Source organism: Bos grunniens, chromosome 17 (genome assembly GCF_055505025.1).
Source record: "Bos grunniens cultivar Pamir isolate PY7600 chromosome 17, Bosgru_T2T1.0, whole genome shotgun sequence".
NCBI classification, from domain to species: domain Eukaryota; kingdom Metazoa; phylum Chordata; class Mammalia; order Artiodactyla; family Bovidae; genus Bos; species Bos grunniens.
In genome coordinates, this window is record NC_141181.1 from 53310338 (window position 1) to 53337789 (window position 27452).

Sequence of the window (27452 nt, forward strand, 5' to 3'; positions counted from 1 at the left end):
AAGTACCTTCTCCAAGAACAAAAAAGGTAGTCTGTGGCAAAACTGGAGTTCTTTATTGCTGTTTGGCACGAACACCAGAATCTGTGTCAAGCCATGCATCGTGCTCTGATTTTTTTTTTTTTTTTTTTTCCTGCTTTTGAGGCAAAACGGGAACAACTCGCATTGTAACACTTTCTGAACTGGTTCGGCTTTCTTCACGTTAAAGCCAACCAATCCCAGTATGCAATGCAAACAATGAGTTAACAGTCGCCTAGAAACCACATATCCCAGAATGCCATGGTCTCAAGCAATCTCGGAAGTGGGTAGAAGAGACGCCACTGCATTCTGGGAGTTGTAGTCTCACAGGACTGGTCCGCCCCTTGTGCAACTTCGGCGGCCTACGTTTGGAGGAAACGCTGCTCGAGTGGCTTAGCGCGGTGCGGGCCATAGAGAGCGGTTCCGCCCAACAAAACCTTCGCCTCCGGCCTGGTGGCCAGCTCCGCCTCTTCTCGTATCTTTCCCACAGCCCAAAATGGCGGCGGAGGTGGATTTTGGCGACTTAGAGCTGTTCGAGGCGTTTGACCACCCAGAGGAGTCGACTCCGAAGCCCGTTCATACCCGCTTCAAGGACGACGACGGCGACGAGGAGGACGAGAATGGGATTGGCGACGTGGAGCTGCGGGAACGGCTTCGGCAGTGTGAGGAAACCATCGAGCAGCTCCGCGCCGAGAATATCCTTCCCGCTCGCTGGGCCCTGTCATCAGGCCGTGTGGTGGGGCCCGTGCCCGGAGGGCGCGGGCGGAAATTCCACAAGGGCCAGAATTCAGCCTGAGAATCTAGGGTTCGGGTTGCGTAAGCTGTCCTCGAGGCCTCGGCGCAGACCTCTCCCCTTATGGGATTCGTCTCCTGGACCTCATTCGTTTCTCCCGTCCGCGAGTCTGGGGCGGGATTTTAGCGTTGTTCCGGACTCTTTCAACTGTTCAGTTGCAGACTGTTTACCACGTCTGTTCCCGTCTTTTGAGTCATTATCCGGTCTCCTTTTTTGGAACCAATGTAAAGTTGATGCAGTCACGCTATGTGGTGTATTAGGAGATACCGGCTACTTTGACCTGGGCGCCTGTGTCTTTAAGGCGGGGCCAAAGTTAGTGGCCCTATTCTGTGGAGTTGGGGTTCCTAAGGAGTCGAGGCATGCACAGAGAAATGGTTCATTGCTGATGACCACTGGGGATTCATTTGAAAGTTCTTCCACTTTGAAACAGCTTCCGTGTGGAATGTGCATTTAAGTTTCCGTTTGACTTTAGTTACATGTCCACAGCCTTTCTAGCAAAATGTGTTAATATGTTAATACATTCTTAGAAGGTGTTTGCGGGTGGGGTTTAACTTATTTTAAAATTTTTTGTTTATTTTTACTTAGCTTACAATTTTGGTTCAGGAACTTTTTTCTAGTGTAAGGTTTTCGAAGCCATTTTTTTTCATAATGCCTTTTTCCTGGACATTTTATTGTGGAAAATTTCTGAAGACAGTAAAGTTGAAAGGGTTTGGCAGTGAACATTCGTAGATTCCATCCTAGATTTTTCAGTTCTTAACAGTTTGTTATGCTGCATTTACCTTGTTGAGTTATCATGATGCTTTTGACCTGGAACGTCTTTTTAAGTGGCTGTTTAACTTCTGACGGTGCACCGTTGACCGAATAGCATTTTTGGTTTCAGTCTGTTAGTCTATTTTGAATTACATGACCCCCGTCTTAGAAATACCATGTTGGAAGGGTATGTATTTTAGTTTTTTAGATCCAGATACTAGTCCTGCAACAGAAAAGGTCAATAAGTGTGTCATCCTCAAAACATTTGTCTTTTAACTTTTGTAACATACGTTTATAACATTGACATCAAAAGTGAGGTTAGTAGTTGAATTTTATGATCTTATTTCTGTTTAATGAGGGCTATAGTCCTTAACAAGTAATAACATCAAGAACTTAAAAGAAAATTGAATATTTTGACTCGACCAAGGTATGAGATCTTGAAATTGCACTGTAATGTACTTTTTATTTTGTCCTGATGTTAATATTTAATCACAGGTTTTTGTTTTTGTTTTAAAAAGTATTTGGGATTTCTGTATTGCTTCTATTTGTTCCATGTACTCTGAAGAAATCAGAGTAATGATCCTTTAATTTGTGAGGGTAAAATTTGAATTCTCATAACTGCGTTAAACTTTGAAACTGACTGGGTGAAAATACGTGTGAAACACAAACCAGAAATTTTTTACTTAATCTTCAGAACAAGTTATCTTCAGGCAAGTTATCAACCTGTTCACGTTGTTTCTATTCAATGAACATTTCTGGGAAGTTAGAATTCAAATTTGGAGAAGGGAGTGGCACCCCATTCCAGTACTCTTGTCTGGAAAATCCCATGGACGGAGGAGCCTGGTAGGCTGCAGTCCATGGGGTCGCTAAGAGTTGGGACACGACTGAGCGACTTTACTTTCATGCATTGGAGAAGGCAATGGCAACCCACCCCAGTGTTCTTGCCTGGAGAATCCCAGGGACGGGGGGAGCCTGGTGGGAGGCCATCTATGGGGTCGCAAAGAGTTGGACACTACAGAAGCGACTTCGCAGCAGCAGCAGAATTCAAATTACGGTATTGATATAGCTGAAGATTTATTTACACAATTAAAATGTGTCTGTAAGTAGAAACAATGCAAGATAAATTTTAGAAGAAGAGAAAGGAGTTGCTTTTGAAAAAAGTACAGTGAGTAAATTTGCTTTCAGGCATCTAATTTTAATAGATAATCACATGTTGATATTTCCTTTTTTATGTAATTTTGTTTGTTGGCTATGCTGGATCTTCATTGCTGCACAAGCTTTGCTGTAGTTGCAGCAGCTGCTGCTGCTAAGTCACTTCAGTCATGTCCCACTCTGTGCAACCCCATAGACCGCAGCCTACCAGGCTCCCTGGTCCCTGGGATTCTCCAGGCAAGAACACTGGAGTGGGTTGCCATTTCCTTCTCCAATGCATGAAAGTGAAAAGCGAAAGTGAAGTCGCTCAGTCATGTCCAACTCTTAGCGACCCCATGGACTGCAGCCCACCAGGCTCCTCCGCCCATGGGATTTTCCAGGCAAGAGTACTGGAGTGGGGTGCCATTGCCTTCTCCCTAGTTGCAGTGAGAAGGGACTACTCTCTAGTTGCAGTGCGCAGGCTTCTCGTTGCCGTGGCTTCTCTTGCAGAGCATAGCCTCTAGGGCTCAGGCTGCAGTAGCTGTGGCAGTTGGGCTCAGTAGTTACAGTTCTCGGACTCTAGGGTACAGGCTGAATAGTTGTATCGCACAGGCTTAGTTGCTCCACAGCAAGTGTGATCTTCCCGAACGAGCGAGCGAACCATGTCTCCTGCATTGGTAGGTGGATTCTTTACCATGGTGCCACCAGGAAGGCCCCAATATTTCTTAGTGTGCATTTATTTAGTAGTCACTAAATCTAAAATATTTGTTGAAACAGATTTATTACACAGAGTGGTATATTAAGGCTTTCAGACTTTGGGGTGCCATGATGCAGTTTAACATGGAATTTTTTGTCCCTGTACCAGCTGAAGTAACCTGCTACATTGGTGACTAAAATTTTAGAATTAAACATATTTCAGAATATGTCTAAAGAATAATTTCTCTATGCCCTACCTTCCTTCCTATCTACGTGAGCACACTCTGTGGATCTACAGTTGTTTGTAGTTAGGTAGTAAATGTATTGGATGTGAACAGGATTCCTAAAAAAAAAAATCATAATTTTTATATATGTAGAGATATTTTATTTAGACAGGTGCATGCTTTGTAATAGAGTCGATCATTTGAACATTAAATATTTATAAGTGGGTTACAATCACCTGAGTTCAAACGATTAGAGCATTATAGGCTTTGCCAATTCATGAGAAGGAAGCATTAGTATCCTGAAAAAGGAGTAATCTATATATTTATTTATTTATTTAGAATTAGGGTTCTCCACATTGTGAGACTGACAGAACTTTCTACAGAAAACCAAGGAAGAAAAAAATTTAGATAAAATTTGTACCCCATTTGTCTTGATTTACCCCTTATTTTTGGAACTTGCATATCAAAGTGCCTCTTTCTTTTAGCCAGTAAACATTGTGAGTTGGTTTTTGTTGTTGTTTCTTCTTTATATGATGAAAATTTTAAATGTACAGAAAGTAGAAAGAATAGTATAATTAATACTCATGTTTTTATCACTTAGATTTAACAATATTTTGACATATCACCTTCTTCTAATTCCATATACATATTTTACCCCAAATATTTCAGCATGTATTCTTTTTTCTAAAAACTTTCATATACTACAACAACACCATTATCACACTTAATAACTGGCATGATTTCCTTAATAATATTCTCAACCATATTCAGATTTCCCCAACTGAATGTCTTTATCGCTGATTGCTCAAACTGAGCTCCAGTCAAGAGTCACACAATTGCATGTGGTTTTTAAAAACATGGTGTTTTGTTCTGCTGGATAGTTTTATTTCTTTCTTTATTTTTGGCTGTGCTGGGTCTTTGTTGCTGTGTGGGCTACTCTAGTTGTGCTGTGCAGGCTTCTCATTGCGACAGCTTCTCTTGTGGAGCACGGGTTCTAGGGCACTTGGCCTTCAGTAGTTGTGGCACAGGGGCTCAGTAGTTGCAGTTCCTGGGCTGTAGAGCATAGGCTCAACAGTTGTGGTGCATGGGATTAGTTGCTCTATGGCATGTAGGATCTTCCTGGACCAGGGATCGAACCCGTGCCTCCTGCATTAGCAGGCGGATTCTTTACCACTGAGCCACCAGGGAAGCCCACAATGTATTTTTTTTTTTAAACTGACGTTTGTGCAAATTGAAACAAGTGTCTGGATGTCTTCATATTTTAATTTTATTTCTCTACTTGATGTGAGCAGTTCCACATACAGATTGATTGATTTCACATGCTGTACAGGTACAAGGATTTGAAGAAGGTGTGGAGAAATCAGATACAGCTGCTCCCAGGTTACTGAAGGAATATATAGCAGGTTTCAAGGCTGCAGTCTAGTTCTATTTTTTCCAGTTTTTGAAAGTCACATCCAGGAATAGTGTAATTTTACATCATTACTTTAAAATTTGGATCTGAGATGTTTAGTGCAGTGTGCTCTGCCCTCCAAAAAGAGTCTACCCATTTATTTATAAAGTGTTTCCATTTCCTATATATTTCCAAGCCAAATTTATTCTGATTCTTTCAGAACTATATTCTTTGTAACCTGCTGGTTTACTCAGTTCCTCCTTCTCCTCAGTTTATAAACAAACAGCCATTAGGTAAAGAAACTTTTTGGTTGAAAACTGAACTGCAGCTTTTAATTTTTTATGAAATATTTAAAATACATATGTAAAGTAAAAGATAATCTTTATAAAATTGTTCAAGTATGTAAAATTGGTGAAAACCGGAGTTCCTGGTGGTTCTTGATCTTATTCATAAAATATTATATGATCTTTGGTACGTAGAAATGATAAAGGTTCAGTGTTTATATATACATATGCAAGTTTTACTTTAATGTCTTCTAAGAATATGTTTTAACTTTTGTTTTAGTGGAATATTGGTGAACAATACTAAGTTAGATGGACCTTTATTACAGATTCTATTTATGAACAATGTTATTTCAAAGTAAGTAATTTTTTCTTTCCTAAATATTACGAGCTAATGTGTTTATGATACAGTATTTGTATAAATATGCTGTTTTCATCTGTATTTATACCATCTGTATTCTTTTACTTAAAATTTATGGAATCATGATAAGAGCCAGATTTTGGCTCTTATTTTTGCAGTCGTATAAACCTGAATTTGAACTCTGCTTTCTACATATGTGAACCTGGAGAGGTCACTGACCCTCTCTGCATATCAGTTTCCTTACTGGGAAACAGGACACTAGTAGTAACCACCTTTTAGGGAACTGAATGAGCACCTGTAAGAGCCCAGTGTTGTTGTTGTTCAGTTACTAAATGGTGTCTGACTCTGCAACCCCATTGACTATAGCCCACTACGTTCCTCAATCCATGGGGTTTCCCAGGCAAGAATACTGGAGTGGGTGGCCATTTCCTTCTCCAGGGGATCTTCCTACCCAGGGATTGAACCTGCCTCTCCTGCAGCTCCTGCATTAGCAGGTGGATTCTTTACCACTGAGTCACCAGGGAAGCCCCAATAGCCCAATAGACAGCCGCTAATAAAAGTCACTGCTACCACCATTTCGCTACCAAAATCAGGGAGCTGAGTTTTCCCTGTTGATTATGGTGAAAACTTACCATGTGATTTTTTTTTTTTTTTTTTTGACTATCAAAACTAGACCTTTGCTAGTTTTCAGTATTCTTGGGTCTAGGATGACTCAGTGCTTTCCTACGATGCTTGCTAGAATGTTCTGAAATGGTTTGAGGCCTTGACCCATGCCTTGCTTGAAGCATGGTCATAGACATTTCAGATGGTTGCTTGCCTCCTCACGCATCACATGTTGTTATCTTAGACACTGTGCAAGGTAAAGGGAGCATACTTAGGTGTTACCTGCATGGCAGATCCATTGGCTACTTTATCTCACAGAAGTGGAACCTGAGGCTGTGTGGGGTGGTACAGCCGGTGGCATGCTGCTGGGCACGTGGGACTCCAGGGCTACTGTCACCATCAGAGTCAGCCTCTAACTCAAGCTCCTGGCAGACCTTTTTTTTTTTTTTTTTTTTAATAAAAAAAAGTATATATTTTGGCCACGCTGCACAGCATGTAGGATCTCAGTTCCCCGAACAGGGATCGAACGTGCACCCCCTGCATTGAGAGCGCTGAGTCTCAACCAAAGAACCCCCAGGGAAGTCCCTCCTGACAATATTAATGTCTGCACCACTCACCTGGGGTTGTGCCTGCAGAAATCTTAGAATGTCAGAGCTAAAGAGACCTGACAAATCATCAAGTCCACGAAGAGGAATTTGGCTCTTTTGGCCCCTTCTGAACTGAGTACTGAAGAGTATTTGATGAACATGGTTCTTGACCTGGAAAGCTGGAGAGCATAGACCTCGGTCATTTTACTTGCATTGCATTTTGGTCTTTTTTTTTTCCCTCCAGTGTCATATTTACATAGGTGTTGCCTTGTGTGTGCAGAGTCTGTAGGAAGAGGCTGTGGAAGAGCTGAATGCATTGATTGTGTGTGTGTTGCAGAAATAAGTTGCTGTGAGACAGGGTAGGAAGGGGGCTTTTTGTTACGTAACTGACTCTTTTACGTCTTTTGAATTTTGAACCATTTCCATGTGTTATATATTTACAAATTAAGTTCGTAAAATTTATAAATCTATGTAGTCTTTGTGTAAGTATCTGCCAGCTGTTACATGCTAGGCACTATGTTAGATTATCATCATCATTTTGTTAACTTGGCAAAAATGGGTTTTGTTTTTTTTTTCTCTAAAGAATAGATTAGACTGTTACATAGAGTCAGTGATTTGATATAAACTCTGAAAAACAAAATAACAGTATTTACACATGCCATCTTCTAAAAATGCATGACTTCAGTCAAGTCAGTGTTTGTGTGGGTTCTGACCATTTTGTCCTCTTATGCAGGCAATATCATCAAGAAATAGAGGAATTTGTATCAAATTTAGTAAAAAGATTTGAGGAACAGCAGAAAAATGATGTGGAAAAGACTTCCTTTAATCTTTTGCCCCAGGTATTTCAAACTTAAGAGACTTTAGTAGGTTTTGCGTTTTACTGCCAATTATTAGGTGGCTCCGGGGATCCTCTTGACTCAAAACCAAAATGGTTGTTGAGATTGTCTGTTCACCTTCTATCCTGCAACCTGGCTTCCTTCTCCACAGTCTGACCAATGCAGCCATGGGGCTTTCTTTGGGATTGTGATTGCTTTTCTTAGGGAGTAATATTCACACCTGGCTACACTCAAAGCCTTTCCCCGTGCATCATTCCCTAACTTGGACACATGGTTTGGGACAGAAAATTAATTTTAGGTCAGGGAAAAACATCTCTTTTTGTGGGGACTATAAAAAATGGATTTTCTTGTTTGTTTTTTTTCCTAAAATGAAGAAGTTGATATATCATCCTTTTCCCCCCTCTACTTGTTTTAAAAATCAGTAGCATGCCCAAAGAAATCTGAGAGATTCCACTGTGTGACTATTAGGGCATAAATTTATCTCAAGAGAATCAGGATTATGATTTCTGGGCTTTTTTTTTTTTTTACTTATAAGTTAAGGTAAGTAAAGGCTCTCAAATAAGGATCTTTAGCTGTTTATCCTCAGAGGTTGGAGAATGGAGTATTCTGATTTACTAAATTTTTGTCACCTTTAGTTTTCATTTATTATATATAATTTTTTTTAAAGATTCAAGGAACAATACATTTAACAATAAAAACCATAGTGGATGTTATTTAATTTTTGATTCAAGAAACTTCAGAATTTTGTGCCTTGAGTATCAGTGTTGACCAGCAATATCAAGTTTATATTTTTAAATTTTTGATTATCTGATTTGAAGATAAAGCCTGTCTTGTCAGTTTAAATGTTGAAAGTTCCATAATTAATATTTACTAACATAAAGCCTTAGTGTAAGCTAATGCTTCAGAAGATACTATCTTTTATATCTTTTTTTACTTTCCCACTTGAGAAGTAGCTTTCATAAACTTTCCTACCTAGCTTAACTTCTCACTCACCCTAATTATCACAGCAATGAATTCAAACTTTTATATACCTTAATGGTATGTGTTAGAAAATAAAGTGAATGTATTCAGATTCAATTATGAAATTTAAAGTTGTTAAGAATTGTTTAGCTTTTGTAACTTGTGTTTTTCTTTGTGTTAGCCATCCAGTGTTATGCTAGAAGAGGACCATAAAGTAGAAGAATCCAGTGCCGTTAATAATAAGGAAGCTTTTAGTGTAAGTTTGGACGCTTCAGTTTTGAATTCTGCAGATACATTTCCTATCCTCTGTCCATTGGGTAGCATTTAGATGGTAAACTGATGTGTCATCTAATGATCACACATTCTTTCATTAAATTTGTTGTAAACAACAGTGTAGGCTTCAGCCTTCTAATATTATAGTTTGCTTTTTAAGAACTATTTCATTGTGACCTAGGGGTACAATGGATACACCGCAGAGGACTTTTTCTCCTGACTATCCTCTCTGTTAATTCTCCTTTCTTTTTTTTTTTAAATAGATTTTATATTTTTTAGAGCAGTTTCTAATAGATTTTATATTTTTCTCAAGTTCACAGAGAAATTGAGTGAAACATACCGGGATTTGCCATGCATCCCCTGCCCCCACACATTTATAACCTCCCCCTCTATCAACATCTCCCACCAGATGGTACATTTGTTACAATTGATAAATCTACAGTGACACATCGTTACCACCCAGAGTCCATGGTTTATGTTAAGGGTCACTTTGGTGCTCTGTGTCTATGGATTTGTACAGTAATACGCATCTACCATTAGACCTTCGTATGGAGTAGTTTCACTGCCCTAAAAGTTCTCTTTACTCCACCTGTTCATCATCCTCGCCCCATTCATCATTTTCAAGAACTTGGATGAAAATATAGAAAGCATGCTTGTGGAACTTATAGATGGGTGAATCTGAGAGGGATAAATAACTAGTATAACAAGTGACAGCTTGGAAATGTTAAATATTTGAAAGACTCATATAGTGAGTGAAAAAACAGAAGATTTTTAACAGAGATGAGCCTGTATGCAGGCCTTTTGATACCTGTGCAAAATTCAGAAGTGTCAGTGCAGTGTCATGTGTGATTTTGCAACTTAAAAGTTTTTAAAGAAGATGATGTAATCCTGGATTCCGTTAAAGGAAGACCAGTTTTCATGTTCATGGAGTATTGTGTGCCATTGACATATCACAGTTTAGACTAATAAGTGTGCAACATCCTAGGCAGGCGCCACCTTAAATCCCAGAACCTTATTGTTTAGAAGGGAGATGAAGTTATCTAGTTCAAGGTCAGGGATCTTTCTTTAAAGCGCCCTGATAGCTAGCATCCTGGTCTTTTTTTTTTTTTTTTTGACTCTTCTCAGTAACGTGGAATTCACTTAAAAAAAAAAAAAGAGAGAGACATACTTCTTCATTTTGCACATCTCTGATAGAAATTTGCACTTTCTAAAAGTTGAGCTGAAATGTGCTTCTTATACTAACTGGTCCTAGTCTTGCCACTTGGCACTCTATAGGGTGATCTCACATGATACCTTTGCAGATATTAGCCTTTATCACATATGCAGAGTTGTGTCCATGTCTTGTAAATCTTCTCAGTAAGATCTGTGGGCTCTTCATCCTCCCAGCACAGACAGGATATAGATGATATAAAGTGTTATTAGTTTTCTCAAGTGTGATGGTGGTATCATGATTCGTAGGAGAATGTTCTTATTCTTAGGAGGCTCATACTGAAGTATTTAGGGGTGCCATGTTGTGAATGGTGCAGTGTTGTAGCTGGTTATATGTGGAAGATGGAACTTGGGTAGGAAGTTGTTAGTCTCCAGCAGGAGCAAATAATAGCTTAGACTAAGGTGAGAGTGGTGGCAACTTACTTTTTTAAAATGGCTCAGTAAAAAGTATGTTTTTGTGTGGAGAGAGCGATGTGCACACAGAAATGTCAGTTAACCATTGTTGAATCTAGATGAGGGCTCATGGTGTTCCAACTTTTCTGTATGAAATTTTTCTAAATTTGTATGGAATTTTTCTCCTATTGGGAGACAAGGAAATGGAAACAATGAATATAGAAATAAAGACAGCTTTCAGAGGATCTTGCTACAAAAGGAAGCAAAGAAATGGGAAATAGAAGAATTGTTGACAAATTTTTGCTCTTTAAGTCTGGAGGGAGTGCCCCTGACAGTAGCGATCCAACAGGAAAAACTCCATGGTCTAGACACCCTGAGGGAATTCAGTGATGGAGATTTTACTGACACATCAGGATGTGACTCCTTCACTAAGGAGTTGATTATTATTTCTAGTAATTTCATCATCCAGAAATAAGTTGGTAAAACAATTAATCATAGTCTTACAGTATCTAATGTCATCTTTTTTTTTTTCTGCTTAAATAGCAATATTTTTTGACTTGTTTTCTGCAGGTTGTAGGAAGTGTCCTGTATTTTACTAATTTTTGCCTTGATAAATTGGGGCAACCGCTACTAAATGAAAACCCTCAGCTTACGGAAGGATGGGAAATACCCAAGTATCCTACATAGTGAATGAAGATCTTTATGCATCTTGCCATTAAGTTCACCTTTAAAAAAAAACCAAATTGTGCAGACTATGATAACTATTCCTTAATAAAACTCACTAAAGGTACCAGCAAGTCTTCAGCCACATTGTTTCTCTAGAAGGGCAAGAAATACAAGTAAAGGCAAAAAGGTTTGTGTGGGGAGTTGCTTTTGTTTTCTTCTTCTTCTTTATTAACCAAAACCATAAACTCTTATAGCTTGAAAAGTTAATATTACCGGCTTACTATAAATAAACAGATTAAACCAGAATTTCAGTACATAGACATAGAGTAAATCTCTAAGTCAGTCATATTGCAACTCATTGGTTCAGGCCTGATGTGCCTGGGTGGGTGGAAAGGAATAATTACTGCTGTCTTTGATTGCTGTCTTACAACCATCTACCCCTTTCCAAATTTCCGAAAATATGATAATCTGTTTGCCTCAAATCCTTCTGTTATCAGCCACTGACAAAATTCAGAGGTAACAGATCAGTCGGGAACATAAGGGCTCTTGGTTAAAAGACTTGATCAAAAGTAATATTTGTGTAACTCATTAGGACAGGTGGTGAAAGTGAGGTCATTTCTGCAGATATTAGTAATTGGTGATCTGCGTGCTTTCTTGTTCTGATACACGTTGCTGTCACACAGAATTTTATTGATTTGCTTTGATATTTCTATTTACATTGTGAAAATCTTTGTTTTTTGACCAAATAGGCCAAAGCCTCACTGTTTCAATTGTGGTTCTGAAGAGCATCAAATGAAAGATTGCCCAATGGTAAATTTTTCTCATATAAAAAAAAAATCTTTGAACCAGAGCTTTCTAATATTTTCAATGCATCTATAGCATTGTGCGATATAAAGAAACTTCCTGTTTTACTTTCCTATAGTTCTTAATTTTTAAATCTTTCCAAATTTGTCCATAAGTTTTAAGACATTATTTTAAAAAATAATAATGTATTACAGTGGTCTCTATTTGAGATGAATAAAACATGATGAGAATTCATGTTTAGACAATTTATTTTAAAAACTTTGTGATAGTACCAAGGTAATAAATTGAAGGACTGCCTCTCTTCCTTGCTTATTTTTCTAAACTATCCAGTCTCTTTTATACTTGCTCCTTATGCATTAAAACTGAAATAATCTGTGTGCTTGACCTAGGGAAAGTGCTTATGTTTATTTAATTTCTGAACTATTTCTACACTGCTTGATACCATTCTTTCCAAACACATTACGATTTAGCCTCGAAATGCTGCTCGAATAAGCGAAAAGAGAAAAGAGTATATGGATGCCTGTGGTGAGACAAACAATCAGAATTTTCAGCAGCGATACCACGCAGAAGAAGTAGAAGAGAGATTTGGAAGATTTAAGCCAGGAGTTATTAGGTACCTGTGTCATGTTACCTTAGAATGTCGTTTCTGTGTCCCCACCATTTGGAACAAGTTCTGTGTATCTTCAGGGTAATAATCAGGAAACAAGTGTTCTCCCACAAGTCTCTATATAAAAGGTACATCAGTTAATCCAAAAAGTATCTACAGTAAGTCCCCTACATATAAAGGAGTTCTTTTCCAGAAGCACGTTCGTAAGTCCAGTTTGTTCATTCATTAGTCCAACAAAGTTAGCCTAGGTATCCCAACTAACACAATTGAGTGTATATAGCTTAATAGGTTTCTAATATTTTTCACACAAATAATACATTAAAAAACTAACAAAAAATAAACAATTTTAATCTTATAGTACAGTACCTTCAAAAGGACAGTAGTTAACACTACAACAGCTGGCATACAGAGGCAACTCGAAGGTTCGTATGTAGGGGACTTTACTGTGATCGAGAGGCGCTGCTGTACCACATGCTGTGTAGTATGAGACATGGAAGTGGTTTGGTTTTTTTTTTTAATTTATTTTTAATTGAAGGATAGTTGCTTTACAATATTGTGTTGTTTTCTGCCATACATCAACATGAACCAGCCCTAAGTGAACATGTGTCCCCTTTCTCCTGAACCTCCCTTCCACCTCCCACTCCATACCACCCTCTAGGTTGTTACAGAGCCCCCGTTTGAGTTCCCCGAGTCATGCAGCAAATTCGCGTTGTCGGTGTGTTTTGCATATGGTGATGTGTATGTTTCCATGCTGCCCTCTCTGTTTGCCCCGTCCTCCTCTTCCCCACCCCTGCCGTGTCCACAAGTCTGTGCTCTAAGGACATGGACGTGTTTGAAATACTAGAAGAGTATGTATCTTCATCCAAGCGAGAATACAGTATTTTTTTCCTCCTCTTTTATTTTTACTCAGTGAGGAACTCCAGGATGCACTGGGTGTGACGGACAAGAGTCTTCCACCTTTTATATATCGAATGCGCCAGCTAGGATACCCGCCAGGGTGGCTCAAAGAGGCCGAACTGGAGAACTCAGGGCTTGCGCTCTATGATGGGAAAGGTATAGTATGTTCAGTTAGATAAGTCAACTTAAGGGTTCTGTCCTTTCTGTTTTTTTTTAATTAAAGAATAACAATAAAATAGAATGGGAATGGCTGTCTTATTTAATGTCTACTGAGTTAACTAAAAAATATCATGATTTTCTTTTGTTTTACAAGGAAGGAACTAAAACTTCATTGAGAGTTACCAAATAATTATCTGGACTTGCTCAGTGACTACCTAGCAAGGTATTAGCTCTCCAGCTAGACCTCATAAACTCTTGCCTTTGTCAGTAATAGTAACAGAAATATGACCCATCTCTGCCAGGAGATCTATAAAAGTTACAATAAATAAACCGTCTTATTAATATAATCTAAAACTTCTCTTAGGAATCTAGAAAAATATTCATAAAAAAATAAAAATATTCACACATGTGCCCAAGGAAATGTATGTATATGAAGATACTTTTTAGCATTGAATATGATAGTGAAAAATAAAAAACAACATTAAGGGATCTTCCCTGGTGGTCCAGTGGCTAAGACTCTGTGCTCCCAATGCAGGGGACTCCAGTTCAAGCCCTGGTTGGGGAGCTAGATCCCACATGCCACAACTAAGACCCAGCACAGCCAAAATAAATTAATTTTAAGAATATATATATATTTTTTAAGACAACATTAAGGCCGTAAGGGAGAATGGCTAAGTAAACCATGGTAGAAATAGGGGATAGAATCCTTGTAGAATGTATGTAATAAATGGAGTAAATCCATGGCGCTCCCATGGCAAGATTCTTATGCAATACTGAGTTTAAAAGATAAATTTCTGGAATGCTTGTTTGTTATGATACTGTTGATCTTCCTGGTGGCTCAGATGGTAAAAAATCTGCCTTCAATGAGAGAGACCTGGCTTTGATCCCTGTCTTGGAAAGATCCCCTAGAGAAAGGAATGGCAACCCACTCTACTGTTCTTACCTGGAGAATCCCAGGGACAGAGCAGCGTGGCAGGCTACAGTCCGTGGGGTCGCAAAGAGTCAGACACGACTGAGCGCTAACACTGCTACTCCTGCTGCCGCTCCCACTGCTGTTGATCTTAAAAAACAAAAATCCCACATGGATGAAGCCATGCTGTATATTTTCTATGAGGAGTTATGTTTGTAGAAGATATTTTGAAAAGAACCGTCTAGATTTTAGGGTTTAGACTCGCAGAGGCCTCCCCTGACCAGCTTATTTAAACGTCTGTCTCCTGCGTTCACCTGCGTGTCCTGCCAGTCTCTCTCACTGCACCCTGTTTGTTTCCTTCATGCCCTGTCACAGTTCATGTATGTCTGTCTATCGTGTAGCACAGTGCCTGACACCTGGTAGATAGTAAATAAGTTTTTAAAAGTCGTAACCAATATACAGCAAATCAACAGTGGTTATCCCTGAGAAGGAAAACAGGATTGCTCTTAAGATTTTAGTATTATCTCTAATGCTCTAAATTAGAAAAGAAAGTGTTTCTAGATATTACTTAGGTCATTAAAATAAAAACAAAACATTTACCAAGCCCCCCTTCTCACGTAGTACCAAAAAGAGTATATTTAGCACAGTCCTTTTAATATTTTATGTCCCCAAGTCATGCTGACATTCAAATTATCATTACTCATGCCACTTTCTGTAGGTGCTTGCAAGTCTGCTGTCCTCTCTTTAAAAAAGACAGAATTTATCTGGCTGCACCTAGTCTTAGCTGCAGCACACAGGGTCTTTGATCTTCCTTGTGGCATGTGGGATCTAGTTCCCTGACCAAGAATGGAACCTGGGTCCCCTGCATTGAAAATGCAGCATCTTAGCCACTGGACCACCAGAGAAGTCCCCCCACCGGTCTCTTCTTAAATTTCTCACCTAGGGATTCTTTGGACACATGAGTGTAGATAATTGAGAGTCTCTTAAATGTCTTTTAATCTGTAAATTCCTTTCTTGTTTTTAACAAAGCTCTGAGTTTTGTCCTTCTGGGTTTTTTGAGGTTTTGCTGATCATCCCCATGGTTTCTTTCAGTATGTTTCTCTGTCCCTGTTTGCTGTGAATTGTTGGTAAAATCAGTCATCAGTGAACGTTGCCAATATCTAGTTATTGAGGATGGCACAGTGGTTGTATTCTGATTCTTTGATTACTTCTTGGCTTATTATCCTGAAAACTTCTATAAAGAGAAACTTCTCATCAACCATTTGGTTACCTTAGGTATATAGACATGGGATTAGCAACATAAATGTTCGAAAAGAATGTAGTAGTTCTCAACCATCCTTCAAGGATTGCTGTCATCTGTAAAGTGGTTTTAGTAGTAAGTACCTCTTAGGGTTGTTGTGAAGAATAAGTGAGTGAATACTTATAAACTGTTTAAAATACTATCTGAGAAGAAAACATTTTTCATATATAGTAACCATTATATAAGTGTCTCTTAAATAAAAGAACTGGAATAGAGCATTAGGCAAATCATAAAATCAGTGCAAGATAGACTTTTAAGCAATTCATGGAAGAACTAAACTTTCCAAGTTTTTCAATATTTATATTTTTGTCAAAATGGTATGTCCATGTTGTTTAAAAATTCTAATCTTTGTTCAGACAAATTATAATGAAAGCCATTCTCAGAGTAATTTTGTGGCCATAAATATAAGCATTTTCCAGGTCTGCTTTTGGTCCAGAAAGGGGTTTATATGGGCACTTAGCAATATTCACCTTTTTGATGATCCATAATAGATGGTGCTGATGGAGAGACAGAAGCTGGAGAAGTACAGCAAAATAAAAGTGTCACTTACGATCTCTCGAAATTGGTAAACTATCCAGGTTTTAATATATCTACTCCCAGAGGAATTCCAGATGTAAGTATATTGGTTTTATATTCTTCTGGGATATAAAAGTATTTGTGTAGATTGTTCAAAATGTTACCTTATATAGCAATTACTGTCTCATAAAGAAGTTAAAGTTGAGAATTCCCTCGCTGTCCAGTGGTTAGGACTCTACACTTTCAGTGCTGAGGGTGGGAGCTCAATCCTGGGTTGGGAAACTAAGCTCCCATAAGCCATGCAGTGTGACCAGAAAAAAACAGTAAATGTGACATGAATTTGGGCAAACTCTGGGAGATAGTGGAGACAGAGGAGCCTGGCATGCTACAGTCCATGGGGTCACAAAGAGTCGGACATGATTTATCAACTGAACAGCGACAACTAAATGTGTTACTTATGAGTTTAACTTTTTAATTTCTTTTGTGTTGACTAGAATGTTAAGTGAAATCTTGAATTCGTCAAAAAGAAAACCCAGTTTTTTCTGATTTTATGCCCTAAGGAACTAAAATAGAATGATTAGAGTCTGTAAATCTGGAACTGTTCTAAAATTAAAAGATTATCATTTCTTTTTTAACAACATGGGGTGGTTTGAAGCAGTATTGTAAGTTTTACAGAATTGCTTGGGAAGTATTTTTCTACCTTTAATCAATCTATGTGTACTGTAACTTTTTCCTACTTTTCCTTCTTTTCCCCCCACAAAGTAAAATTTCTCCGATACAAGAAAGGTTTGCTATACTTAATCTTTTGCACCTTTTATCTTATGTTTCAGGATTCAACAACTAACTGTGGTGGTGGTGGTGGTGGTGGGGGTATTTTAGTAAAAATGCGTTCTAGGGACTCCCTCATGGTCCAGTGGCAGCGCCTCTGAGCTCCCAACACAGGAGGCCTGGGTTCAGTCCCTGCTCAGGGAACTAGATCCCACATGCTGCAGCTAAGACCCAGTGCAGCCAAATAAGTAAATGACTTAAAAAAAAATTCATTCCAGCTATTCTTAGGGACTGGGCAGTAGAGAAGCAGCCAAAGGTCTAAATTAGAGTCTGGTGAACAGATCTGAAGATGTGTGTAATTAGTTAAGGGCTGGCTAAATTGCATGTACAAACCATCGGTGCCTCTGGAAGTTGGGTCCAAGTCCCAGCCTACATCAGAATCCCCTTGGGGTACGCATTAGAAGTGCACATTCCTGAGCATGCCCTCTCCTTAGACTTAACTTAGTCCCTAGGGTCTGTTGGTTTCACAGGAGCCCAGAGTGATTCCTGTTGAGAGCCGCTGTTAAATGTGTTACTGGCAATAAGAGAGAAAGGAGTGATAACTACTCAGTTTGAAGACAGAAGGTGGAAAACAGCATGAGTGAGCAAGTTAGGAGAAAGGGACAAGAACAGTCTATGGGCAGTACTAGTTAGTATCAGGAGGCGGGTGGGAACCAGCCACGCTGCTGAGAGGCTGTCGTCACTGCCTGTAACTTCTTGATAGTAGGCAGAACCTTTTTGGCCCAAGTGGTTTTGTCAAGTAGTCTTTTAGTATTCTGTCCTGACTGTTGGATAGGCCGAGTTGGTTTTTTTTTCCCTTTCAGTGCACTATTATTTTTAACCCCCACCCCCTGCAAAAAGGAAAAGTCACATATGAAGCAGGAATGTAATTTGATATCTCCACTTCACCTACTGTAAGCAGACTTCAGAGCATGACATTTTCCAAATACACACTTCTTTTTCCCTTCTCTTTTCATTGATAGGAATGGAGGATATTTGGGTCAATACCAATGCAGGCGTGTCAGCAGAAGGACGTGTTTGCCAATTACCTGACTTCTAACTTCCAAGCGGTAAACAGATTTTCAGAGTGTGGTTTAGAAAAATGTCTTGCTTTCATCCATGGGGTTTTGTAACTCATAGGCATCTCGTTGCCTTTTATTGTTTTGTATATAAAGCGCTCTATGTTTTCTGATGAATCCAAAGGAAAAAGGTAACTACATTCACCAGTTACCTGGATTGGTTCTCTGTATCATGTTTAAATGGAGGGATGGAGTGTAATTCTTTGTCTCCCCCAACTCACTTGTGTTTGGTTTGGTTCTCCATTAGCCAAGCATGAAGTCTAGCAGCAAAAGGTCTTCGTCTCGGTCCAGCCCCAGTAGTCCAAAGAAGCAGAAGAAGGAAAACAGCGCAGCAGCCTCACCCGCCGACATGGAACTGGACTCGGGTAGGTTCCACCCCGTGGTTTTGCTTTCATTGAGAAAGTAGGACGAGTTTGTATGCTGATGAGTTCCCTAAGAAAGAGGAAGCTCTTAATGAGCAGTAACTCAAGAGTAAATCTTCCCTTTTATCCTTGGGTATCAGAGCACCTCCACTATTGGTGATCAGAGCTGAGTTTGGAAGGCTTATAGCTTTGCGTGAGAGCCGGATGGGCCCGCCAACCGGGCTCCTTAGACAGACCTTTCCACCCAGTCCCAGGGCCCTGGATCTGGACTGGCCTCCTGATGGGCAGGGCTTTGAGACACACAGTGGAAAATACTCCCCTTTGGCAGCTCATACCCAAGAGGAGGAAGGGCAGGACTGAGGCAGGCTTTCTCAGTTATTCTTCCTGAGTATATAAATTCACGAAATCCCGTCTCCCCCCAGGAAAGAGAGACCGTGAGGAAAGTCCATCCTTTCAGAAAGCCAAGGGAAGGGAACAAAGACCTTGCCCTCTGTTCTCCCTTAGTCTTTTGCTCTCTGAATCCTCTGGGTTTACCATGGAACCTGTGGTCAAGCAGGGTTGTGATGGTCCTGAGGGATGTGACCAGGGTGAGATGAGCAGGGTTAGGGCATTCGAGACAGTGAGAAATGCAAATACAGAAGCATGAAGCATCACAGCATGTTTGTCTACCAACAGTGTGATAGCTGGAGTTCAGACCCGGCTGTAAGAAATGACGTAGTCAAAAAAGGCAAGTTTTTGGTTGTAAGAGCCTCATATGGTACAGAGGAGATTGAACTTCTTCCTCTAGATCATGACAAGGCACTAAAGGGTTTCTAATGAGATGGAAAGGTTAATAGGACCAGATTTGTGTTTTAGGAAGACTAACTGTTTGGATGAGTATAAGGAAGATGAGTCGAGAGGCAGGAATGACTCTGATACTCCTGACCAACAGTAGTGGTCCCAAAATAATGTAGCAGCTCTGACAGGCTGTGGGAAGGGGTGGACCCCAGAGAGCTAAGGACCGGGTGTGGGCTGAAGGAAAGGAGGAGGACTCTGGTGACTAGGTTTCGGTTTTGGAGACTTAAACCAGATACTACTGGTGGTGCCAGTGAACGAGTTAACAAACGGGGGAAGAATCTGATTTCTAGGAGAAGATTCCTTGTTTTGTACAGGTCAGATCTGTTGTGTCTGTGAGACACCCAGATAGTGATGACCAGTGACCAGTTGACCACATGAACCCACAGTTCGGTTGAGCAATCTAGACTGGGGTACAGAACTGGGAAATAAGCCAGGGAGTTTCCAGTTACCTCCTCCGCTGCTTCTTCCACCTCTGCCCACTTGAGAGTCTAGGCAGTCTCATTTCCAGCCAGATTTCCTACTGTGTTAAAGGTTACTCTCGGTTAGAGTTCCTGGCACCAGAGATCCTGACCTCTCCCCCTGCAGATGTTCTTTTCAGGTGGATTGAGGCCATTAAGCAATGATGATCGTATGCTTCCCAGGGGTCTCAGTGGTAAAGAATCCACCTGCCAATGCAGGAGATGCAGGTTTGATTCCTGGATCGGGAAGATCCCCTGGAGAAGGAAATGGCAACCCACTCCAGTGTTCTTGCCTGGAGAATTCCATGGACAGAAGAGCCTGGTGGGTTACAGTCCATGGGGTTGCAAAGAGTCAGATACCGTTGAGCACACCTTACATATGTGATATCTGAGGATCCAGTTTTGCCCTCTTGAGCCTTTTATTTTGCCATCAATCCTCTGGGTTCACCTGAGTTCAAATAATAAATAAAGTAAAATCAAGTGCTGTATGACAACTCAGTATCTCAACATCCTCATTTCAGATGCCGAGGTCCCTCATGGGTCCCCAAGCAGCGAAGCTTTTCAGTTTCAGCCCCCGCTGCCCCCTGGCACGCCTCCTCCGCTCCCCCGGGGCACCCCTCCACCCATCTTCACTCCTCCGCTCCCCAAGGGCACCCCGCCGCTGACTCCCAGTGACTCACCCCGGATGAGAACGGCATCCGTGACCATGGACGAGGACGCGCTGACTCTGGAGGAACTAGAAGAACAGCAGAGGCAGATATGGGCGGCCCTGGAGCAGGCCGAGAGCGTCAACAGTGATTCGGATATTCCTGTAGACACACCTTTAACTGGGAATTCGGTGGCCTCTTCACCTTGTCCAAACGAACCTGACCTCCCTGTCCCAGAGGGAAAAACACCCGAAAGGCAGGTGCCAGGGGAGGCCGAGGTACTAGACACTGCTGCAAAGAAATCAGAAGAGGAACAAGCCTTGAGCCCAGATTCTGAGACTGCTTTGCTTGGCCAGAAGGAAAAGGAAGAGTCCACTCAGGTAGACCCTAAAGGTGCTCATGACCACGGCAGGGTCGAGTCAAACAGTGAGGTCAGGAATGGAGGGAGCAGCCAGCAGCTCCTTCATGCGGACTGCAGTCCTGCAGCAGCCACGAAGGCCCACAGTGCTATCCCCGACATGAGCAAGTTTGCAACCGGAATAACGCCGTTTGAATTCGAGAACATGGCGGAATCTACTGGAATGTACCTCAGGATAAGAAACTTGTTAAAGAATTCACCCCGAAACCAGCAAAAAAACAAGAAGACTTCTGAATGACTGCTTGGCATAGCACCCAGTGCTATTTAATTATGACTGTGTTCTGGTAATTAGGACTAAATTGTTTTCCTATTGGCCCCTCCCATGTGAAAGAAAAAAAAAAATCTACCCAAGGCTTAATTGTGGTCTAAGGTCAGGCCTCTTTTAAAGATCGGAAAGACTGAGCTTGCTGGTTTACTATATTTTATTCTCATTGATAAAAACTTGGGGGGAGGTAAGTAGGAGCCGGTTTAGAGATAGTTTGTTAAGGTTTATACTATTTTTGGATTGTGAATGTCTGTCAGGAGTGATGGTTTTTAATCTGTCTTTTGTACATCGTTTTCCCTTTCTACATTTTGCTAATTATCCTGTACGTAAGTTTAATATATCACTTTTTAAAAAGAAAAAATTCTAACCATTTAAAATTCATATTTCAACTCTTAACAACCAAATGAGAAAAATCAGGGATGAGCAGCTTTATACCATTTGGGGTATTTTTGTAAATGATTTACATGCATCCGTTTTAATAACACTTTTACTTTTTTGTAACTTCATTCTTCATATAAGCTTGCTATACAGGTATGTTCATCTTTGTGTACAAAGGTTTAATAAATTAGTTTTCATATACATAATCTAAGACTTTGAATATAAAAAAATGACTCACAGTTAAATTAGTATATACAACCTTGTAAGTTTGGTAGTAAATTATGTGGTTGCAAATCTTAGTGGTAGCAAAGGAAATTAAGACATTACAAGTTTGGGTATTTTCAGTGGATTTCAGCCTTAAATATATCAATAGAAACAGCAGAATCTTTTAAAGTAATTATTTTGAAAAAATAAATGGTGGGCAGCTAGCCTTTGTACAAAAATAATTTTCTAGATTTGAATGATAATTGTTACAAACAAAAAGTAGGCATACACATATTGTGCTTAATTGTCTGATACATAATATAGAGCTGAAACTATGTTTTTGTCTTTATGCGGAATGCCATGACATCTTTACAGTCAAGTCCATGAAAATAAACATATAGATGATCTTGAATTAGTCTTAGGTAATGTTATTCTCCTCAGAGGCCAGCAGAGGGTGCAAAATACAACCCTTCCAGGTTTAGTTTTCATTTTGGTAACCTGAGTATCCAAATTTAGTGTTCTATGAACAGTAAAGAGAAGGGAAATTATATGAAAAGGGAAAAATTATTTTCAAGGCCCTCATAGAACATGCTAAAAATTGAATAAAAATGTTTAATCCTTCTGGCTTTTTTCTCTGAGTCAAAGTCCATAATAAAACTGATCTTTTACCATAGTTTACATAGTGTTTTTACATACATTATCGTACTCAACATTTCTGTTAGGTAAACATCTTCTTCACATTATGTATATAACCTGAGGAAACTTCAGCAGCATGGAGAAGTCAAGGGGACTTGTCAGCATTCAAGAAGTGGTTGTTGGGACTTCCCTGGCGGTCCACGGGTTAGCTTCCACTTCAGGGAACACAAGTTTGAACCCTGGTTGGGGAACTAAGATCTCACATGCCACAAGGCACAGCCAAAAAAAAAAAAAGTGGTTGTTGAGAGGCCAGTCCAACTAAAGACTTGACCATTCCCTAAATCATACACACAGTTGTTTAACTACCCCCTTAAACATAGCATTGCAGTCTCCTGTGACCAGAGATAGCTAACAGTTATTTCTCTAGCATGTCCCACAGACAGTTCGTGTTGAGGTTCTTTGTGCATTACTATCCCATGGTAAACTCCAGTACTTTGGCCACCTCATGTGAAGAGTTGATTCATTGGAAAAGACTCTGATGCTGGGAGGGATTGGGGGCAGGAGGAGAAGGGGACGACAGAAGATGAGATGGCTGGATGGCATCACCGACTCGATGGAAGTGAGTTTGAGTGTACTCAGGGAGGCGTGGAGTGCTGCAATTCATGGGGTCTCAAAGAGTCGGACAAGACTGAGCGACTGAACTAAACTGATCCCATTGTCACAATCACCATAATAAGCAGGGATCGTTAACTTCATTTTTAGAGGAAATGCTTGAGACACAGCAGGTGAGTAATGTGGTGAACCTAAATCTTGATCACTCAGACCCCCAATATCCATATCCATTGTACTACCTCTGTCAAAAGCTCTAGAAAAGCACTAGTTTCTCAGTTGATTCCTATTTCTCCATTTATTCAGTTACGTATTAAAGGTACACTTGAGTTGTTCTCTCTGCTTTGGGGCATTAAAAGAGGAAAACTGTAAAATAGAATCTGTTTTAAGAAGAGCTTGGATATTAGTAGGAGAAAATGGATGGTTTCCTCTTAGGAGATTCATCACATGGCCATATGAAGTGGGCAAGGTACCTCAGCTATTTTGGGGTGGTGGGAAAGGCAGCTAGGGAAGACTGCCTTTAAATTCACAGAGCCAGGAGTTTCAGTATTCATTTGGAGGGCGTTTGAAAACTTCTGGAAAAAAGAACCTTTGAGCTAATCCTTAGAAAAGGTAGGTAGAACTACAGATTTCCATAGACAGAATGAGCATTGGAATATACAAGAAATGGCATGATGGAAACCAAGGAGGAACACTCAAGAAATGTAGGATGGTAGGGGTGGGAAAAAAGACTTAAGAGACGTCATTGATGCTAAGGACTCTTGGTTGCTTTACTATGGGGTTGGAATTTTATTAAGACTAAGGATCTACTGAAGATCCTGCAATGTGACTTGACCTCATCCAAATGGTTTTTGAGGAAGAGAATCCTAAAGCAGAATTCAGAATAATTTGAGAGGAGACATTTTATGGATGGGAACTCAGAAAAGCAGGAAGTAGTTGCCTTAAGAAGGTGCCCCATTTTTCAAATGTATTCTGTCCCATGTATTGGAGTCTTAGGAAGAGTGTTGGGTGGAGGAGCAAGTTATTGTTTGGACTTAGCCATGTTGTGACAAGTCTCCAGGTGTGGGGAGGTGAGGTCATAACCAAACACTTGTACTTCAGGATGGACTTGGAGCCAGGGTGGGGACCCGTATCTAATCTTTGCCTTTCAGTGAAAAGGAATGTGAATTGTCACACAGGCTGCTAAAACAAGGCCAGCTGTTTGTCATCTCCTTGAGCAGGTAAGAAGGCACTTTGCTTTCCAAAATACCAAAGGACTGATTTCTTTTTTCAGAAGGTTGCATGTCCTTACGTGGGCAAAAGTATAGTCTACTTTGTGCCAACAAGAAGCTTCCTCCTAGTTGGTTCTGTTCTTCAGCTTCTCTGTTGGAATCATTTTGCCCTTCTGCCTCATACTTGGTAGATTATCATTAGCACATAAAACCAACAAGGGTGTTATAACAATTGTGAATTTATAAGGTAGGACTCAGTTCCTAAGAACTTGTGTTTTTCTTTAGCCTCTAGGAAAAAAAATTTTTTTCAATGTATTCATTGGACTTACTGGTACAAATTCACTTATAAAGGTTTAGGGTTAAATTATTTTGTTAAAGCATTTCTAAATAGTTCCTAATTACAGAGCTCTTTCTATTAATAACATGGAGATCTCTGAATAAGCATGTTTTGAAAATCACCAGCATTCTAGCTAGAATGTTTATATTGAAACATTGGAGTAGAGGGGGGAAAGTGACAGCTGTCTTAAAGAAAAATATCTTTTTTTATTTGTCTCCTAAAAAAATAACTCTTGTGGGAGGGAGATGAGAGAAATGGAGTGAGGCTATGAAATAAGATTAAGCTAAAATACCTCCCTCGTATTGATGAAAAAGGTAATCCATAGTCAGTCTAAGAAAGAAACGGAATATTTTATCCAAGCCAACCAGAGGATTATAGCCTGTGAGACAGTCTTGCAGAAATCTTGGGACTATTCCAAAGAGGTAAGGGTGGAGGTCAGGGAAGATGTGATTTTGGCAAAGGGGTATGTGTGCATACCTTCGAAACTGACTGCTATTCGAAAGGAATAGACACCTCACTCAGTTAATGGTTTGAGTGCTTTTCTAAGTATGGGAAACTGCAAGAAACTGGGTTCATAAAATTTTCTCCTGAAAATATCTATCCAAGAGCCAGTTCTACCAGTTTTCCCAGAGCACAAAATGCCTCATCCTGGTCTTTGCCCTGAATTCCTTTCAGGGTGTGTTGTACGACGACTACAGTGGCTCGTGACTTGATTCCTGTAGAACTGGATGGTGGGCAACATTCTTTATTTTACAATCCCCTCCCTTTTTATCTTAATTTTGACTAAGGTTTTGGGAGGCATTTTGTGTTCAATTTGTCTCACGACACTAGGAATGCTCATTCCGAGGTCAGATGGGGATTTTGTTGATAGGCCTCTCAATGTGCCATTGCTGAATTAGGCCCCTGTTAATCTCTCTTACTGGTCTGTTATTGTCCAGGAAATTGTTCCTTCTTATGCTTCTTCCCATATCTAGAGCTATACTATTACAATCATGGATCTTATGGAACTATACTTTGATTAAGTCACCTAATAATTTTTATCAGAGGCTCAGTCACACATCTGGTAATGTAAGAAAAAATAGGCAGAATGCAAATTGTAAAATAGGCAGAATATGAATAATATAGCTTGTGACATTAATAAGGTCATCAGTAAGTAAATTATCTTCTAAGGAGTTAGGTTTGGTGTCAGAAGGGAAAATGACCTTTATGGTTAAAGCAGTTATTTTTGCTGTGAATATCTGGTTAACAATGTGGATGCACAGTACACATTAGAGGGGAGAGAGGAGACCCAAACCAGCAGAGAAAATTTTATGTTAACTACTTCTTGTTATACCTTAAAATATAAATTGTATTTTATCACTCTATGGCTAAGCCTGTCTCTGTCATCCACAAAATCTCTAAAATTCACCTCCTATACCCTTTTGTTAGCTGATGTTCAATGTCTATGAGTTGGATCCAACTTCTAAGACATTTTTATTTTCAATTAAGTTACACCCTTTCATAACCATTTAAAGAATAAATATGATGCTTGATTTCTCTTGGTTTAAAATGTTTACTTTTAAAATTATAAGCAGAAAGAATAACAAAGCCATAAATTTGAAGGAAAATAACCCATAAAGAAAGCCTACATCCTTTTTTCTTCATAAGGTATAGAAATGTATTTTCTCACCAAATAATTTTCTAAACCCCAAACTTTTTTTTCTTTCCCAAAATGGAAATTCTTGATTTTGTTGTGGCTTATAAATGTAATAAACACATTTGCTTTATAAATTGAGATATAGAATACTATAAACATCCTTTATAACCACAACTTTCAGAGAAAATTTTGTTCATAGTTTGGTATATTGTCTTCCTGAGCAAATACATGTAACTAAGAATTTTTTTTGTTAATGTGTTGTATGTATAAGCGGTTTTTAACAAAAGCGAGGTTATACTGTACTTTCCTTGTTGGTATTTGAAATCTGAATGTTTATTATTAATGGCTGCACAGTAGTGTACCATATTTTATTAAATATTGTTTATAATAATACAATGAAATCTGAATATTTGTGGAAATATGTCCATGTGATGTATCATTTCTAGATTATAAGTCTAATTCAATATCTTAGGTTTATGGGCTATTTTTATTCTTCTATGCAATGTCTTTATATCCTTTGCTCATTCTTATACTAGTTTACTCAATGATATATAATCCTTTCATTAAAAAACTTATCTGTTTTCAGGTGTACTGCAAAATTATGTTCTTAATTTGTCATGTATATTTTAACTTGTTTATTATATCCTTTAAAGTACAGAAGTTTCACATTCTTATAGGATATTCACCAGCTGATATTCCAATAATGTAGCTATTGACTGAAGCTGCTATTGAAAAATTACTTCCCCTCTAGTATTTGTGTATTTATTTGTTAAATATCTATTTATTTTTGGCTGTGCTGGGTCTTCACTGCTGAGCACAGACCTTCTCTAGCCGTGGCAAGCGGGGGCTGCATGTCCAGCTGTGGTGTGTGGACTTCTAGTGATGGCTTTTCTTGTTGAGGAGCATGCGCTCTAGGCTGCACAGGCTTCAGTGGTTGCAGGGCACAGGCTTAGTTGCCCGAGGCATGGGGGAACCCTCGTCCCCCGCATCGGCGGGTGGATTCTTAACCACTGGACCACCAGGGAAGTCCAGCCCTACTATTTAAATTGTGTGATTAGTAAGACTATCCCACTATGCAATTCTGCAGTTTTATTTTCATATAGATTTGACTAATTGCTGTCTAGATTTGGTCTGCTGCTGCTGCTGCTAAGTCACTTCAGTCATGTCCGACTCTGTGCGACCCCAAAGATGGCAGCCCACCAGGCTT

At 39.6% G+C, this 27452-nt stretch overlaps 2 protein-coding genes across 11 annotated transcripts in view; both read left to right on the top strand.

Moving 5' to 3' along the window:
• The first annotated feature begins 501 nt into the window (after positions 1–501).
• On the top strand, positions 502–22437 carry ZCCHC8 (zinc finger CCHC-type containing 8). Of its 6 annotated transcripts, XM_086347532.1 has the most exons (14): positions 502–710; positions 1943–1985; positions 5564–5638; positions 7565–7670; positions 8809–8883; positions 11073–11176; positions 11290–11355; positions 11918–11978; positions 12443–12585; positions 13490–13632; positions 16337–16458; positions 18152–18238; positions 18495–18612; positions 20426–22437. In XM_086347532.1, exons 1-14 carry the CDS (start codon positions 512–514, stop codon positions 21205–21207), a joined length of 2124 nt encoding a protein of 707 aa, XP_086203658.1. In that variant the 5' UTR covers positions 502–511; the 3' UTR covers positions 21208–22437. The 6 variants fall into 6 exon arrangements, with proteins under 6 accessions (XP_086203658.1, XP_086203659.1, XP_086203661.1 ...); XM_086347533.1 differs by lacking the exon at positions 7565–7670; XM_086347535.1 differs by lacking the exons at positions 11073–11176; positions 11290–11355.
• Positions 22438–24169: 1732 nt separating this feature from the next.
• Positions 24170–27452, top strand: part of CLIP1 (CAP-Gly domain containing linker protein 1) — a 145425-nt gene continuing 142142 nt past the window's right edge. For 2 of the 5 annotated variants that reach the window (XM_086347482.1, XM_086347486.1), the window contains exon 1: positions 24170–24281. The gene's annotated coding sequence lies outside the window, so the exon portion shown is untranslated. The remainder of the gene's footprint in view (positions 24282–27452) is intronic. The other 3 variants (XM_086347497.1, XM_086347522.1, XM_086347508.1) reach the window with 3 other exon arrangements.

What these genes read in the sequence shown, in the direction of transcription:
- ZCCHC8 (XM_086347532.1), top strand. Translation starts at nt 512, where the DNA reads ATGGCGGCGGAGGTGGATTTTGGCGACTTAGAGCTGTTCGAGGCGTTT. An exon ending in ATGAACAATGTTATTTCAAA is followed by an intron (nt 5,639 to 7,564) that starts GTAAGTAATTTT and finishes CCTCTTATGCAG; the next exon opens with GCAATATCATCAAGAAATAG. An exon ending in TGCGCTCTATGATGGGAAAG is followed by an intron (nt 13,633 to 16,336) that starts GTATAGTATGTT and finishes GATCCATAATAG; the next exon opens with ATGGTGCTGATGGAGAGACA.